Below are 15,485 nucleotides of genomic sequence, written 5' to 3' on the forward strand. Positions count from 1 at the left end.
AAAATATTTGTCTTTTAGTGTTCCTGTTATGCGTATTTTGAACGCTAAAAGGCAAAAATTAAATTGTAGTTATCAAAAAGTGAAGTGCCAACATCAATTATCCAAATATATAGATTGCTATCCGGCATACTTGATTAATATAGGAGTAGAATAACTCCTCATAAGATTGTGATTGGAGTAGAGCTACGTACGTAAGATATATTTGACTTAGAAACATGAATAATCTACATAAGATTTCATTTAAACTCATAGACAATCTAGGTTGTTAGATTGGTCAATTGAAACTTTCTTTCTTTCTTGAAGAAAAAAAATTATAAATTCAAGATTCGTTGTCTTGTACTTACACACATTCAAAGCTCTTTGACGGAAAATGACTTAGCGTTACTCTATAACTTAAGTATCGATGTGAGAAACTACATTTCCTAATATATAATTGTGCTGATGGTACGTAGTGATTTTTACACTCTATTTTTTTTATATAGCCGTACTTATTATTTTTTATTTATTTATAACTGCAACGTTGTCTTTCAACTTTTCTATTTTTTTTTAAATATGAAAGGGCACTATCATAGAAAAATTACATGAATGAAGACAAAAAAAAAAAAAAATAAGCACACAAAATGGTTTTAAAAAAAATATTGCCTGTGAAAATCAGTTTGTGAATGCAGAGGTATATAAACCATTAATTTATGGGATCTGTTAGGGTAATGAAATTGCGTTAAGTAGTTATTGTCATAATCAAAATGAAAGGAGGATTATATGAATAGCTCTAACTCTTCATTGGTATATGTTGGTTGACTTGTAATCATCCTAGGAATACCCAAGTGTGTGTGTATATATATATATATGTTAATTTGGAAAGTCGATGGTGGTGGTGCTTTTTAAGAATGTGTGAATCGGTCGAAACTGGAAGGTCATCCCTATAGGAATCTTCTCTCTCTAGCACTATTATACTTCTATACATTTTTTAAAATATATTTTAATACATTTTTTAAACTTTAAAGACGGCCCACTAGTTTATATAGTTTTTTTCATTAATTAAAGTGTTCGAATTAGTTACCGTGTCCCTCGACTTATTTATAGAAAACCAATCATTCCGTTCACTAGCAAGAAGCCCATTTTAAGCTGTAACAAAATTTTATAATAAGTAACGCCGATATTTTAAACTTGAGACGACGGCCTGACCTAGGTCACTAGACTAGATCTTGGGGATTCTCTGTCAATATAAAAACAAACAACTATATATATAATATGCGTATATACGAAGACTAGGAGTATTGTAAATTTTATTTGAATGTGTACATAATATATGTTGGTAAACAAGCACAGAACCACAAAGACCCGGCCACCAGTGGATTTTATATTTCCTTCCAGCAAGACTGCAAGAGAGAGAGGAGAGAGAGAGAGAGAGAGGGTAGAGAGAGAGTCGGCTACCGGCCACGTGTTCCTTCCGTTTCAAACTCTTGCCACTCAATCTCCATACCTTCTTAGTCATAATTCAACAACATTCTCCAAGTAGCAATTGCTTCTTTCCCAACCATTACCTCTCTCTCTCTCTCTAGAATCAACTCTTTTTCTGGGTAAATCAACTTGTTCTTTTTTGTGTATAAATACTCACAGCCGGCCGAATGATAAGACACTAACATTTTCATTTCCATACCCTCCAACCATCCCAACAGAACGCTCATCTCTCTCTCTCTCTCTCTCTCTCTCTCTCTCTCTCTCTCTGAAAAGGTACAAGCTAGACAACAAAGATGATTCTCTATAGTCATTTTGTCGTCCCAGTACTATGCATTTTGTTAGTGTCTACTTCTGCATTCTCTTTTAGCTTCACCACTCTTTTACCGGACCAACTTAGGAGGAGCACTACTATTAATCATGGTCATCATGCGGTGGAACCCGCTCACAAAACCTTTGGTCTTCCAAGTTTTGGCCTTTCAACCCGATTGGCCGCTGGTCGCCGTTCATCAAGCTCTCCAAAAACGGTGAATGTGGATGACTTCGGAGCCAAAGCGGATGGAACTGATGATTCAAAGGTACCTCACCTGTGCTAAAACAAATTTCATTCGATGCGTTGTCGGGAGATTTATTCTTTTCAAAATGTATTGAAGTGGGTATTAATTTTTTTTTTTTTTGCTCTCAATTTAGGCTTTCAAGGCAGCTTGGAATGAGGCTTGTGCTTCTAAGAATGCTGTTCTTGTGGTGCCTAAAAACAGGATATATCATCTTAAGCCACTAACCTTTTTAGGCCCATGCAGCTCTGGTTTTACAATGCAGGTGAGTTTATTAGTGAACTACTATGTTCTAAACTCTTATAAAAATGATTCACACTTCAGAGAATCACACAAAAAAAAATCGACAATTTGATAAAATTTCATTCTCTTGGAAATAATTTTGTTCACCTACTTGATCGATCCCACCTAGACTGTTGGTTAAAACAGTGTAATGGGTTCGATTTAGAGTAGCAGACCTTAGCGCTATTTCCAATCACGTTAAGGGTATTGTTACTCCATCGGTCAAGTAAGTGTACAAAATCAAACTCGTATGATCACTTGTCTCCGCTCCTATAACCTTAGGCGCTATTTCCATGATGATATCGTTGATTGATCTCTTTCCTTCCTTTGTATTTTCTAATTAGATCGATGGGACGATTAAAGCTTCCAATAAGCCAGCAGACTACAGCGCGGATCCAAGACATTGGCTTCAATTTGTAAACCTAGAAAACTTCAATGTGCGAGGTGCCGGAACCATCAACGGCAATGGAAAGATATGGTGGCGAAAGTCTTGCAAAATCAACAAAAGCCTTGTACGTAACTCCATTAGATTTCTAGCAATCGATTCTATCACCTTTCTTTCCTTCGACTATCGAACTTACAACGGTTCTTTTTGTTTTTCTTCCTATTTTCGCAGCCTTGCAAAGATGCGCCAACGGTATGTTGATGGATAAACTATCTATTACTACTTGGATAATTTGTAGAAATTACTTGGTCGGAAATCCGAAAATCTACTTATCAAAGTTATTTCCTATATGTTTTACAGGCTATAACCTTCTTAAACTGCAAGAACTTGGGAGTGTCTGGCATAAGGAGTAAGAATGCACAACAAATGCATATTACCTTCCAGAAGTGTGTAAATGTTAAGGCATGGAATCTGGTAGTTTTTGCACCGGGGAACAGCCCAAACACTGACGGAATTCATGTCACTGGGACGCAAAATATTTCTATCATGAGCTCTGTCATCAGAACAGGTGAGTAAATACCGGGAGAAAGAATAATATATATGTATATATGTGTGTGTGTGTGTGTGTGTAATTTTTATCAATTTATTTTATTTCCTATATGAGGAAATGACTAGGAAAATGCATGGCAAAACATGCGATTCTCTAACTCTAAATTCATGTCGATTTCTTCTTTGAAGGTGATGATTGTATTTCAATAGTAAGTGGGTCAAGAAATGTCATCGTCAGGGACATTATATGTGGGCCAGGCCATGGAATCAGGTCTGAAATTCTAGCACCTTAAACCAACTAAATTTCTACTTAACCATTTCAACTAAACCTTTCTACTTTCAAAGCCATATGACTTTTTGGTTTTTGCACATGCAAATTTTATTTTTATTCTTATTTAGTATTTTTATTTGATTTTTTTACTTTATCGCCTTTCCAGCATTGGAAGCTTGGGAAAAGGAAAATCAGAAGCCATTGTCTCGGACGTTTTCGTGAGCAGAGCCAGACTTACAGGAACCACAAACGGAGTGAGAATAAAAACTTGGCAGGTAAACACTACTGCATTTTAAATTCTCATTTTAGTTAATTATTTTACGTATTTATGGTTATAAAATTTCACCACTTTATTTGGTACACCAAGCAAGGGAAATTGAAGTGGGACAAGGGTAGGTATTATGAGCAAGATTAGCATGATATCGACACTTTAAGTTGGGAGCAAACAATATTATAGTAAGTTTTAGTGGTTTCTCCACTTAATTAGTTCTCTTTTTCACAATATCATAAGCAAGTGGATCGAGGTAGATGGTTTTAGTTAGTTAATTTGTCCACAAGAAACCTATGACATAATTTATGTTTAGCGTATAATTGCAACATAAGCTCGTTAAGGATTCATGTGTTGAGATTTCAATTTCCATAAGTTTGGGATTTTTGGTCTAATTCCGATTCTAATATGCAGGGTGGATCTGGATATGCGAAGAACATCGTTTTCGAAAACATTGTGATGAATAATGTCAGCAACCCTATAATCATAGACCAGAATTACTGCGATCAAAAAACCGCGTGCAAGAAGCAGGTGACTAACGGGTCCTAGTCTTGTCAACCTTTGTGCTATGTTCGGATCTTGAATTCTACAAAATAAAAAAAAATTACTCCGAATTTTACGACTCATCAATCGTAAGAAGAAAAATTGTACTGTATAACAGAAAAAACAACGGAAAAGTATCTGTTTTCCATTTTGCGCGAAAATAGTTTTCAAAACTATAACGATAATTTCCCATTTGCCTTTGAAAATTTGTTGTTTTTGGGAGGAAATAAAAAATTACTCAGCAGTTTTCACATCAAAATTTTGGTAAAACGAGTTTTCTTCTTCTTTTCCAAAACACAAAACAGAAAACGAAAACAGCATTTTTCCTCTCTCTCTCTCTCTCTCTCTCTCTCTCTCTCTCTCTCTCTCTCGTATTGCATGGCATGCAATAGTGATATTGATCATCTCCATATATAAATGGCATGCAGGGTTCAGCTGTACAGGTACAGAATGTGATGTACAGGAACATCCAAGGAACCAGTGCTTCAGAAAAGGCCATAAAATTCGACTGCAGCAACAGCTTACCATGCAAACAAATTGTGCTTCAAAGTATAAACCTAGCTAGCGTATCAGCCAAAGATAAAGAGGCAGCTTCCTGCGCCAATATTAAGGGATTGTCAACTTTTGGAAGGGTTTCGCCGCATTGTTCTTGAGGGGAAAATCACAACTTGGGAAAGGGTTTCGCCGCATTTTTCTTGAGAGGAAAATCAGGAATCTGTATACCCATTTATATATTAAAATTTGTAAGGTCGTGTAGATAGCAAATCATTTATACATTCACAAATCTTACTTTTTTGATGTAATGAAATATGTCGCGCGTGGCGTGGCTGCTGTTAAATGAGAATTTTATGTGAGAATAATAGAAGATATTGCTTCTTCTAGCTGGAAATTAATGTCGATCCCTTTTTTAAATTAACACATAAGATTGTTATATTGATATTTACGAGTAGTAGCATGTGGAAATCGTAGATGCGTACATAATTCATTGTCAATTACTCTCTCCATTCGATAATTGAAGTCCACTGTGAAGTTGTGCTAAAATAAAAAATAAAGCACTTCCGTGAATAATTCTTATAGTATTTGCTTTTCGCATTCGTTCAAGGATTGGAAAAAAATGAAAAAAAAAAAATATTGACAGAATGACGTTATTTTTTATGGCGAAAACTGACAGAAATTAGTGGCCGGTAGGAGTACTACTAAACTTAAAATGTGGTTGCATGGGGAAAAGTTCATTTTGGATCAGAACAAATTGGATATTGGGCCCAATTCAGGTGGCCCAAATTAGTAAAATTAGACCGCTTGATAATTATGCTGAATAAGCCCAATCCATTGTATTGAGACCCAAGCCCGTCTTTATTGATTTAAGTGAAATGGGCCAGGGAAATCCACCATGCATAAATCACTGAAGTTGTTGCTTTCTTTTTTCTTTTCTTTTTGCCATTGAAAGGTGGAGTAGGGGCGACTAGGCGTAGCAAGTAGCAACCCTCACCTGAGCGTGATTATAGGAATTTCAGATCCGCGGCGAGGGCCTCTCAAAGGGGACCTAAAACCCGTAGGTGCGCACCGCCCCACCCAAGGTTGAAGAAGGCAATAAGCGGATCATAGAATTCAAACGAGAGCGAGAGAGTAACGGCACACCTCAAACCGGTCGCCACTGGAGAGCGAAACCCATTAAGCGTATCGATTGCAATTTAATCTTCTTTGATTAAGCACAAAAACTAATATGAAATTGGATACAACTAAAATGGGCATCTTGTGGAGGCTGCGAAAATCACTCCCCTATCCAAACAATATCTAATTTTCTTAGATATCCAATGTTTGGACGTACTATTATCTTCGGATAGGAAATTCCATGGGAGGAGAAGACATTCAATGCCCCTGGATAAGGTTGAGCACGAATTTGAACCGCACATTGAGATGGGGTCTGGGATCCACCCCCGAGTATATAGACCCCACACCAGTGTGTGATCTAGATTCGTGCTCAACCTTGCCCTAATATATAGCATTGGATTTTTTCTGCCCAGGGTAGTACATATAGATCTTGCAAATGCTCCCCTTTTTTTTTTTTATTAAGGGTCAAGATAAATCCCCTATCTTCTATCTGGTAACCCAAGTTTGAATAACAGTTCATATGTAGCTGGTTCTCTACATGGTAGGCTTATAAACAATTAAAGTCTGAAGAGCCAGCAACAGAATGGGGCGTATCAATTATCAAAGTGAGAATCTTGATAGAAAATGACCCATGAAAGAAATGGAACAGACAAGCAAGTATCTACCCATGACCTCATCAAAGAAATGCTTTTGCACACAAAGATTTAGCTTCCCAATAATTCCAACGGTAGCTCAAGTGGCAACAGAGAATCAATTCTTGTAAATTCAGACATTTTGAATTCAAAATTTAGCAACCTCATGGAGCCAGGCCGCAAGAGATAAATCTTTAGTGAATCTCCTACTCCCGGCTTGATGGCTTGCCTTTGACCGTAATAGTCGAGATGCATGTAAATTGACCTGGATACCTTGACCGTCGAACATAAAATAAAAAAAATAGAAGCTTTAAGGTCCAATTTGCAAAGAGAAAAAAGTGAAGGGCCAACTCCTTCCAACTCATTGGTTTTAGTCACACTTTGACCATCTTTTGTTTATCTTAGATTTTCCGTTTAAAAAAAAAATAGTAAAAATTATTGCTTGTCACATGAGATTCGGGAGGATTCGGCGCCGTCTCAAGCACAAGGCAATTTAGTAAAGCCTTTAGTTTAGACCCCAATTGCCATGAATAGAAATAATATAATCTTACATATATAAAGAACAATAATTTTGATTCATAAAAAGATCTGGCCAAGTAATAAGGATTTTTTTTTTTTTCAAAATTTCTGCTGTTATTGCTTCTGCGAAAAAAGTAGCTTTAAAAAATAAAATTAACTACATAAGCAATAAGGATTCATAAGAAGTTAGTTGACTTTCCTATTGTAATGATTTCATCATTTAATCTTTGTGATTGCTGGAAGTTTTATTTGTAGATAAATTTATATACAATTGAAAAAAAAGAGATGATTTATATGAATTAAAAAGATGAAACAAAATTCAGACGAAATTCTGCAAAAACATTGGCAAAGGTGAAAGTCTTGTCTTAAATTGCTTCTTTATGCCACAAACCGTTTAATAACAATATGCTGTTTTTTCTTTTGATTTTTCATCAAATCACTTAAAATATTTGTGAAATTTTGGACTCATAATCTTAATTAATAAACCGTATACAAAAAAGTTTTTTTTTATTTAAAATAAGTGAATATATATTACAAGTTGCCCTTACAATATTCACCTAAACTTCCATGAGCCAACTTAGATATAACATGGCTAACAAGCAACTTCTATTACTTTTATGTTTTAACTAACAAACACACCTAACCCCTCTCTCTCTCTCTCTCTCTCAAATCAATAGCTAGCCATGAGCTACTCTCTCTCTCTCTCTCTCTCTCTCTCTCTCTCAAATCAATAGCTAGCCATGAGCTACACACTTAAGATTTTATTAATTTTTTCGTATAAAAAGCAAAGAATTCGATGATCACAAGACTAGACTAGGAATCCTTAATTACATCAAGTTGTAATATATGAAAAACAAAGATTCGGGTCCTCTCCGTTTCAGACGGGGAATGGAGAGATTTGCATAACAAGATGCCTACGAAGGCCATGACGATTGGGTTTTTTCTTTTTCTTTTTTGTTCCCCATGAAAAACTATGCTCAGAGTAATATAATGTGCATGGGTCCCATGGTTTTATTGGAATTGGCTTGGCTTGGTGTGTACGTATTGTGTTGGAATTGGGGTGGTGGAGTTTATGTGGGATTTTGTGGAAACACTCCTATGGTTTAAGGCCTTCAAGTGACCTTCCAAGTTCCAAGTTCTCATCTAAAACATTTCCAAAGTGTTTTCCCCGGCTCCCGTGAGCAAGGGCGGAACCAGAAATGTAATCTGTCCTGGACTAAAATGGGTTAGTGGGTGAAATGGGTTGAGCTAAATTTTACATATAAATTTTTTTCCCCCAAAGCTAACCTAGGCTATAGTCCACGCTTCTATCCTTCTATAAGTACTATCTGCATGTGGTGGGACCTTAACTCAGACTCCAACATAGATGTGGTGAAATCCCCTGCGGATAGTAGTGCGGTGTGAGCCGTGTGACAATTGGCTTTTGTTATAGTGATACGTTAGTTTTAGGATGCTTATCTTGACTTTGCCAAAAGTCAATCATCTCCTTCAAATTTGTATTACCAATTGCAACGTTTTGACTTCACCAAAAGTCAATTATCTCCTTCAAATTTTTATTGCCAATTGAAATGCAAGGCGATATTCCCTAACGGAGAGGACGGAGTAATTAGCAAACTAAGAGGGTGTGGTGTGTGCTATCAATATACCAAAGACAGATTCAACGTAATCATCCAAAGTAGACATAAATATTCGGATGGAAAAGCATACAAAATGCCTATTTCCACACAGGCAAATGTTCATTAGCTGTGGGTAAAAATTCGCATTTTTGGATAAGTGGGAAAAATAGAGCAAAAGACTAGAATTAGGTTCGATTATTGAGGTCAGACCGTAAGAAAATAATTTTTTATAAATTTCCTAATCTCGGTGTGATGGCTTACTTTTGATCAGATCGGAGCGGAAATTAATCAAGGTGTGTGTAAGTAGCCGGGCCCCCCTACCCTTTGAAAAAGAAGAAGAAAGAAGTGGAATCAATTTGTCCATACCCCTAGTATTAGTGGGGCATAGGCTGATATCTTGGAGGAACACCACACATTGTGGCAAAGACCACAAACAGTGAACTGTCCTGGACTGGTACTACACTTATTAAATGATAAATGAGAAAATATCAGGCCGGTCCTACTTTTCACTTTCATAACCGGCCAAGTCTTATACAGGATATGTGTGTATAGGACCGACCGGGAAGAACCCCTTATTAAATTACGGAGTATTGTTATCTTGTGGAAGTACCCAAAGTGAGAGAAGATGATTTTCTTTCAAAAAAAGAGAAGATGATTTGGGCCGGATGGGCCCATTGGGAGATTATCACAATTTTTTTTTTGGGCCCACAATTGTGTCACGCTTATCTCTTGTATACGTTGGGAAAACAGGGAAATGGGACGAGTACTGTGCACACCGCACCCAATGCAGAACTCCGGTCATTGGGTTCAACCCGAGCATCCTTACACGATTTGAACTGTTCATTTTATATACTACTATGCTTTGAAAAAAACTAAAACATATGGAAAATTAAACCAGAAGAACTATCATCAGGATATTATATATCCAAATACCAAGATAATCTAATAATGTGAATAGCCACGTATGTTCAATGAATAATCTTGATTTTAAACCTTATAGGATGAACAATTAGGATTGCATTGCGAGGCTCGAAATAGGCCCACACCCTTCCTAACCAATGAAAACAGAACATGGTATGCGTATTCACCTTTCCTTAAAGAAAATTATCAAATGTTCTTGGTCAAGTATGATCACTTGATCCCTCAGAGTCGTCCTACTATCAGGCAACCATCAACCATGAAAGCTACGACTCAGCATATAGACTTCATATGATTAGAGGGTGGTTAAGAGTCACCACGTGACCATGCCCGAGACCAATATGAATCTATCCGTCTCCACCAACATGATTTGGCACAATTAACTATCTGTCTGCTTAGATGGTCCCCTCTGTGTTGTGTGTTGTCCTTGTGTGAGATGCAAGTGTTTAATGGTATATAAAAAAAATGCTCTACATTCTGGTATTTTGATATACTGTGGCCACGTCACCTACACAAAATTAATTTGATTGGGGTTTCAATGAGAGAATAATTGCCCCCATCATTGAATGTAATTATAAAAAAAAGGAATTGGGCCATGCGGGTCCTAGGCCCATTAAGAATTTGGTTGCACCACACGTGAGGATGTGGTTAATTATATGCATTGGATGAAATTAATAAAAAAACTTCAGAAAAATGTAGCTGGGGTAATGTGTTGCCATTTCGAAATCAGAAAGTCTACAGCCACCGCAAGGATGATTTGAGCCGTTTAATAAATTTTTTTTTAAAATCGAGTGGGTGTTGTGGAACATTAGCTCGATCTGATATATGTAGGTACTCGGATCAATCTTATCATCTTTCTGTACACCAGAAAACCAATTTTTCTATTTTTTTCGATTTTCCAAATATGAGAAGCTTGATCCGAGCACCTACACATATCGGATTGAGCTGATGTTCCTCAATGCCCACTTGATTTTATTTTATTTTTTAAATTATTGAACGGCTTGAATCATCCGTGCGGTGGCCGGCCACCACATTTATTGTGCGATGGCTGTAGCGCTGCTCTTTCGAAATGGCCACTTAGCCTATCGATCACTTGATCGATCCATTAATTTTTTTTTTTAGTAAACAACAAGAAAACCTTTTTTTGCCAAAGGCCTTGTAGTCGAACAATTTAGGTGATGAAGCTCAAACAAAGTATCTATTATTTACTCTGATACCATATTTGGTTGCTAAATCATTAATTTTTAAAGTTTAAGCTATTAGGAGAAGAGGGGGGGTCGATAACTTTATAATTTATACTTTCGACATGTCCCAGCTCTTTCCACCACTAGACACGCATATGACGTCCAGAAATAAGTATATTATATATAGAATAAAGATAGACCATGTAATGTGTAGTGAAAGAGGGTGTGGAATATACACCAGGCGAGTATCCCAAAACCATTGGATAATTAGTCCATGAATATGGTACTTCAACACAACATCTTGGATCCAGAATTTTGTCATTAAAGTATAGCAAGGACGAAGATGTTTTTATGTAGCATTAAACAGCAAGGAGAGAGAGAGAGAGGGGAACAAAATGGTAAAAGCAAAAGAACTACTGGCTTAGATGGACACAAAAGGAAAGACAATGGACATGGGCTTTCTCCAGAATTCAACAAAACTTCAAAAACATTTATTTGGAGAGAGAGAGAGAGAGAGATGGGATAATTAATGATTGATGATTGAGGAGGAGGAGGATAAAAAGAAGAGATGGAGGTGGGCTAGCTCTCTCTCTCTCTCTCTCTCTCTCTCTCTCTCTCTCTCGATTCTTGACTCTTATATGTTGGGCAATTCTTCAACATAGATCTACTACAGTACTTTGTTGAATCAGACAGAAGGGTCTGTTTGGGATTGAGAAAAAAAGCGGAAGAATCAATTAAAAGCCAATTAAGGTGTCTCCTTCTGCTCCATTCATAGCGCGCAATCTTTTGCTTCTCCTGTTGCTCCACTCTCTCTCTCTCTCTCTCTCTCTCTCTCTCTAAAAATCTTGGAAATGGAAGGAGATGATCAAGAAAGGGCAGCTTCTTCAACGAAAGAAAGGAGAAGAAAGTTCAAGAGAATTTGTGTGTTCTGTGGGAGTAGAGCTGGTCACAAATCTGCATTCAGTGATGCAGCTCTTCAGCTTGGCAACCAGCTGGTACAAGTAATATATATCATCGTACTAGCACGCACACACATATGCACATATTCATAGTAAGGTTGTGTTTGGATCGTAGACATGTGAAGGAACTCTGGAACGTTAAGGAAAAGATACAAAGAAAAGGATAAACTTAACTAAGAAGCTAATTTTTTTTTTTTTCCCGGTTCCTTTCTCTTTTTTTTCCACCTACGGGTGCATGGATTCCTATACAAATTTATAATCCAAACAAGCCTTAAGTCGTAAAATTTTCCAGTTGTCCTCGTTGAACGAACTTATCATATTTAAGAGGCCATGTTAGGATAGATAATACGATACCAATCGATAACACAGTACTCAAGGAGCTATATATTTGCGATTTCTCATTTGTGTTCATATATATTTGCTAGTAGTATATATTAAGAGCTATGTACACACGCAAAGATGCGGTCAAATCCTTGTTCCTTTAGTAGTGTTTGTAATAATTTCAAAGATTAATGTAATTTCTTTTGTCGTTCAGAAAAAAACACATGCACACACGCAATATGGTAAACAGACTAATTAAGTGATTTGTTGTTGTTTTGTTCGCAGGTTGAGAGAAAGATTGATTTGGTTTATGGTGGAGGAAGTGTTGGTCTAATGGGCTTGATCGCCAAAACTGTTTTTAATGGAGGTTGTCATGTTCTTGGGTATATACTGAATCTATACTCTCTTTTTGGTTTTTTCATTAGAATTTAATTGCCTTTTCTTTAGGTTTTTTCAGAAAGAAATTAATATATATTTGAATTAATATATCTTCATCTTCCTTTTGTGTGCACTTTATATAGAGTAATTCCAAGAGCTCTCTTGCAACATGAGGTAATTAAGTAAACACTTCATCCCTTTAATTTATTTGAATTTTCTTTTATATATATATTTTTTGGTTTCATTAATTAATTGAAGTAATGATTTGGTGAAAGCTATGTACAGATTTCAGGAGAAAGTGTAGGAGAGGTTATAACAGTTTCAGACATGCACCAAAGGAAGTCAGAAATGGAGAAACATGCTGAAGCTTTCATTGCTCTTCCTGGTAAAATATGCTTAATTCTGTGGTACACACGGTACACATAACTATATATGTATATACACACACATACGTATATCTCTATCGGCGATACAGCCGTGTGTAGGCCAATATCAATATTGCATAACCGATTGACCTGGTGGGTCAAGGCCTGGGTACGTATGAGGGTTTACTCTGTCCTGACCGGTATATCAACTCTTTAAGGGTTAGTCTCTCCGGGGTTGTCCTGTCTTTAAATGAGATTGGTTTTTCAGAAATTAGTACATGTGTGAGTAAGATGGCCTGTTATAAAAGAAATCAATGCGTTGGTCCAAAATTCTAATACAAATCTAGTAATGATACGTACCGTAGCGGCCAAATTTAAACCTTTGATAGATATGCTTGTAATTTAAAACAATGATGATATATATATATGTTTAGGTGGTTATGGAACCATGGAGGAATTGTTGGAGGTGATTGCTTGGTCTCAATTGGGAATTCATGAAAAGCCGGTACAGCGAGTTTTCGGTTTTTATCTATAATTTTGTTTTTGGAATTTTTCTACTTTCTTATGATCACTTTAATTCCTTTTCCTTTCTTCCAAAATTTTATCAGAGGCATAGTTTGAATTTTTTTCCCACTTATTTATTTATTTATTTTGGGTGTGGATTTTCTTTTTTTTTCAAACTGCAGGTTGGGTTGTTAAATGTGGATGGGTATTACAATAGCTTGCTTGCATTGTTCGATAAAGGAGTGGAAGAAGGTTTCATACAAGGTTCAGCTAGACAGATTGTTGTTTCAGCAGATACACCTGAAGAGTTAATCAACAAAATGGAGGTATATATATAAACGAATCGATATTATTGTAATATTCTAATGTATATATGAAGGGTGGGTCTGGTGCAACGGTAAAGTTGCTCCATTGTGACCTGCAGGTCACTGGTTCGAGTCGCGGAAACTGCCTCCTGGGGGTTAAGGCTGCGTATATCAATCATTTCTCAGACCCCGCAGTGGCGGGAGCCTCGTGCACTGGGTTTTTGCCATTTTTTTATTCTAATGTACGTATATTTTTTCTTCTTTTTTTGATAACCGGATGTCCGGACCAACTTGTGCGCATCTCGATTAATTACGGCATCCTGAAATTAACCACTGAGCAAACCTTTCGGTGGCTCCCAAATTTGGAATGTCTAAAGATTCGAAATATTGTGTGCTGCTTAATTTACATGCCCCGTACCTACTGATCGAGACTTCTGAATAATAAAGTTTCTGTATTCATAATATTATCGATAATGTAGTGAGTAATGATATTACAAAAAGATAATGTAGTGATATACGAAAAGAAGGAACATATACTAAAATTCATACTCGACATGTCTGAGAGATCGAGCTAACTTTTTGAAACATTAGTGCCAACAAAGGGGCATTATTTTCCAAAAAAAATATGATTGGCACCGTACACCATTTTCATGGATCAGTGTGAAAGAAAACAAAAACGATACTAGGATACAGGAAAAGAAAACAGGAAACTGTACATGAAAGAAAACTGGACGGTCATACAAGAAACTGTCCAGGAAATGACAGAAAGATTTTTTTTTTTTTTTTTTTTTTTTTTTTCTGGAGAGTTTCCTCTTTTCTTTTCCTGTACTGTCCTCGTCAAAAGAAAATTTCTTATTAGAGGGAGGGTTTGCCTAAAGTACTGGTATTTATTACCAAAAAAGCTAGCCCTATTTTCTTGACATATTTGAGGCTGCAAGTTGATGAATCATTGAAGGAGCTACTTTGCGTACGCAAATTTGTGTGGTACATATCCAGACTGTTCGATGCACGTGAATCTCTAATTATTTTAGAGCATTTTTGCGCAGCAGACGATTTTGAACACATTTGTGATTGAATCTGCGTGCAAAAATTTGTATACAGAGACTTTTGGAGAGGATAACCGATAAGTGTGAATGAGAAAGTAGGCCATGATGTTTTTTTTTTAATTTAATTACTGGCTTTTTTTTATAAAAATTCTCAGCTATTTATTTACGGGTGTTGATTGGGTGTTGCAGGAGTATGTGCCAGTCCATGACAGGGTTGCACCCAGACAAAGCTGGGAAATAGACCAATTATTAGAGTCCACCACAGGTGGAGAAGCCTAATGAAGAAGAATCTTAGACCTTAATCACCTCTATCTCTGTATATAAAGACATATGCATAACATATATGTTTGTGAAGTTCCCATTTCAATCAAAACGAAAAAGACAGCAAAAGTTAGCACCTCTAGCAAGTGGGGAAACCCTAAGATCCCCATATCTAAATCACCCATTTGAATAATGCTCAAGTATGTTGTAGTTCCATTAATTATAATCTAAAGTATTATTTCCCTCTCTCCTCCTGCTGCTCTCTTTTGCGTTGGCGATTGAGTATTTGACCGTGTCACATTGACAACGTCCTTTTTTCTTTTGTAGCGTGGATGTTTAGATATTACGCAACTGATCTTATGGTTTTTTTTTAAAAAAAAAATTCTATTCTATGTATAATCAGGCAATCATGATCGAGCTTAAGTCAGGAGAAAAGTGGCTTTTAAAAAAAAAATGGTGACAAACGAAATTAATCATTGATTCAACCTTAAACTTTCGTGTCCGAAATCTCTTGAAAGATAGCTCATTGATGGGCCATTGACCATGCCAAAAAAGG

The 15,485-nt window shown here is 36.5% G+C and overlaps 2 protein-coding genes across 2 annotated transcripts; both read left to right on the forward strand.

Annotated features, from left to right (window-relative positions):
• Window positions 1-1,620: 1,620 nt before the first annotated feature.
• Window positions 1,621-5,191, forward strand: LOC131334328 (polygalacturonase). Its single transcript, XM_058369287.1, has 9 exons — window positions 1,621-2,036; window positions 2,149-2,277; window positions 2,639-2,806; window positions 2,911-2,931; window positions 3,040-3,247; window positions 3,418-3,499; window positions 3,666-3,774; window positions 4,182-4,298; window positions 4,739-5,191. Exons 1-9 carry the CDS (start codon window positions 1,755-1,757, stop codon window positions 4,961-4,963), a joined length of 1,341 nt encoding a protein of 446 aa, XP_058225270.1. The 5' UTR covers window positions 1,621-1,754; the 3' UTR covers window positions 4,964-5,191.
• A 5,976-nt stretch (window positions 5,192-11,167) lies between these two features.
• LOC131334330 (probable cytokinin riboside 5'-monophosphate phosphoribohydrolase LOGL10) lies at window positions 11,168-15,176 on the forward strand. The gene is made up of 7 exons (XM_058369290.1): window positions 11,168-11,785; window positions 12,356-12,453; window positions 12,592-12,622; window positions 12,734-12,833; window positions 13,248-13,318; window positions 13,500-13,643; window positions 14,858-15,176. Exons 1-7 carry the CDS (start codon window positions 11,642-11,644, stop codon window positions 14,945-14,947), a joined length of 678 nt encoding a protein of 225 aa, XP_058225273.1. The 5' UTR covers window positions 11,168-11,641; the 3' UTR covers window positions 14,948-15,176.
• Window positions 15,177-15,485: the final 309 nt, after the last annotated feature.

The sequence above is a fragment of the Rhododendron vialii genome, chromosome 7a (assembly GCF_030253575.1).
Source record: "Rhododendron vialii isolate Sample 1 chromosome 7a, ASM3025357v1".
NCBI lineage: Eukaryota > Viridiplantae > Streptophyta > Magnoliopsida > Ericales > Ericaceae > Rhododendron > Rhododendron vialii.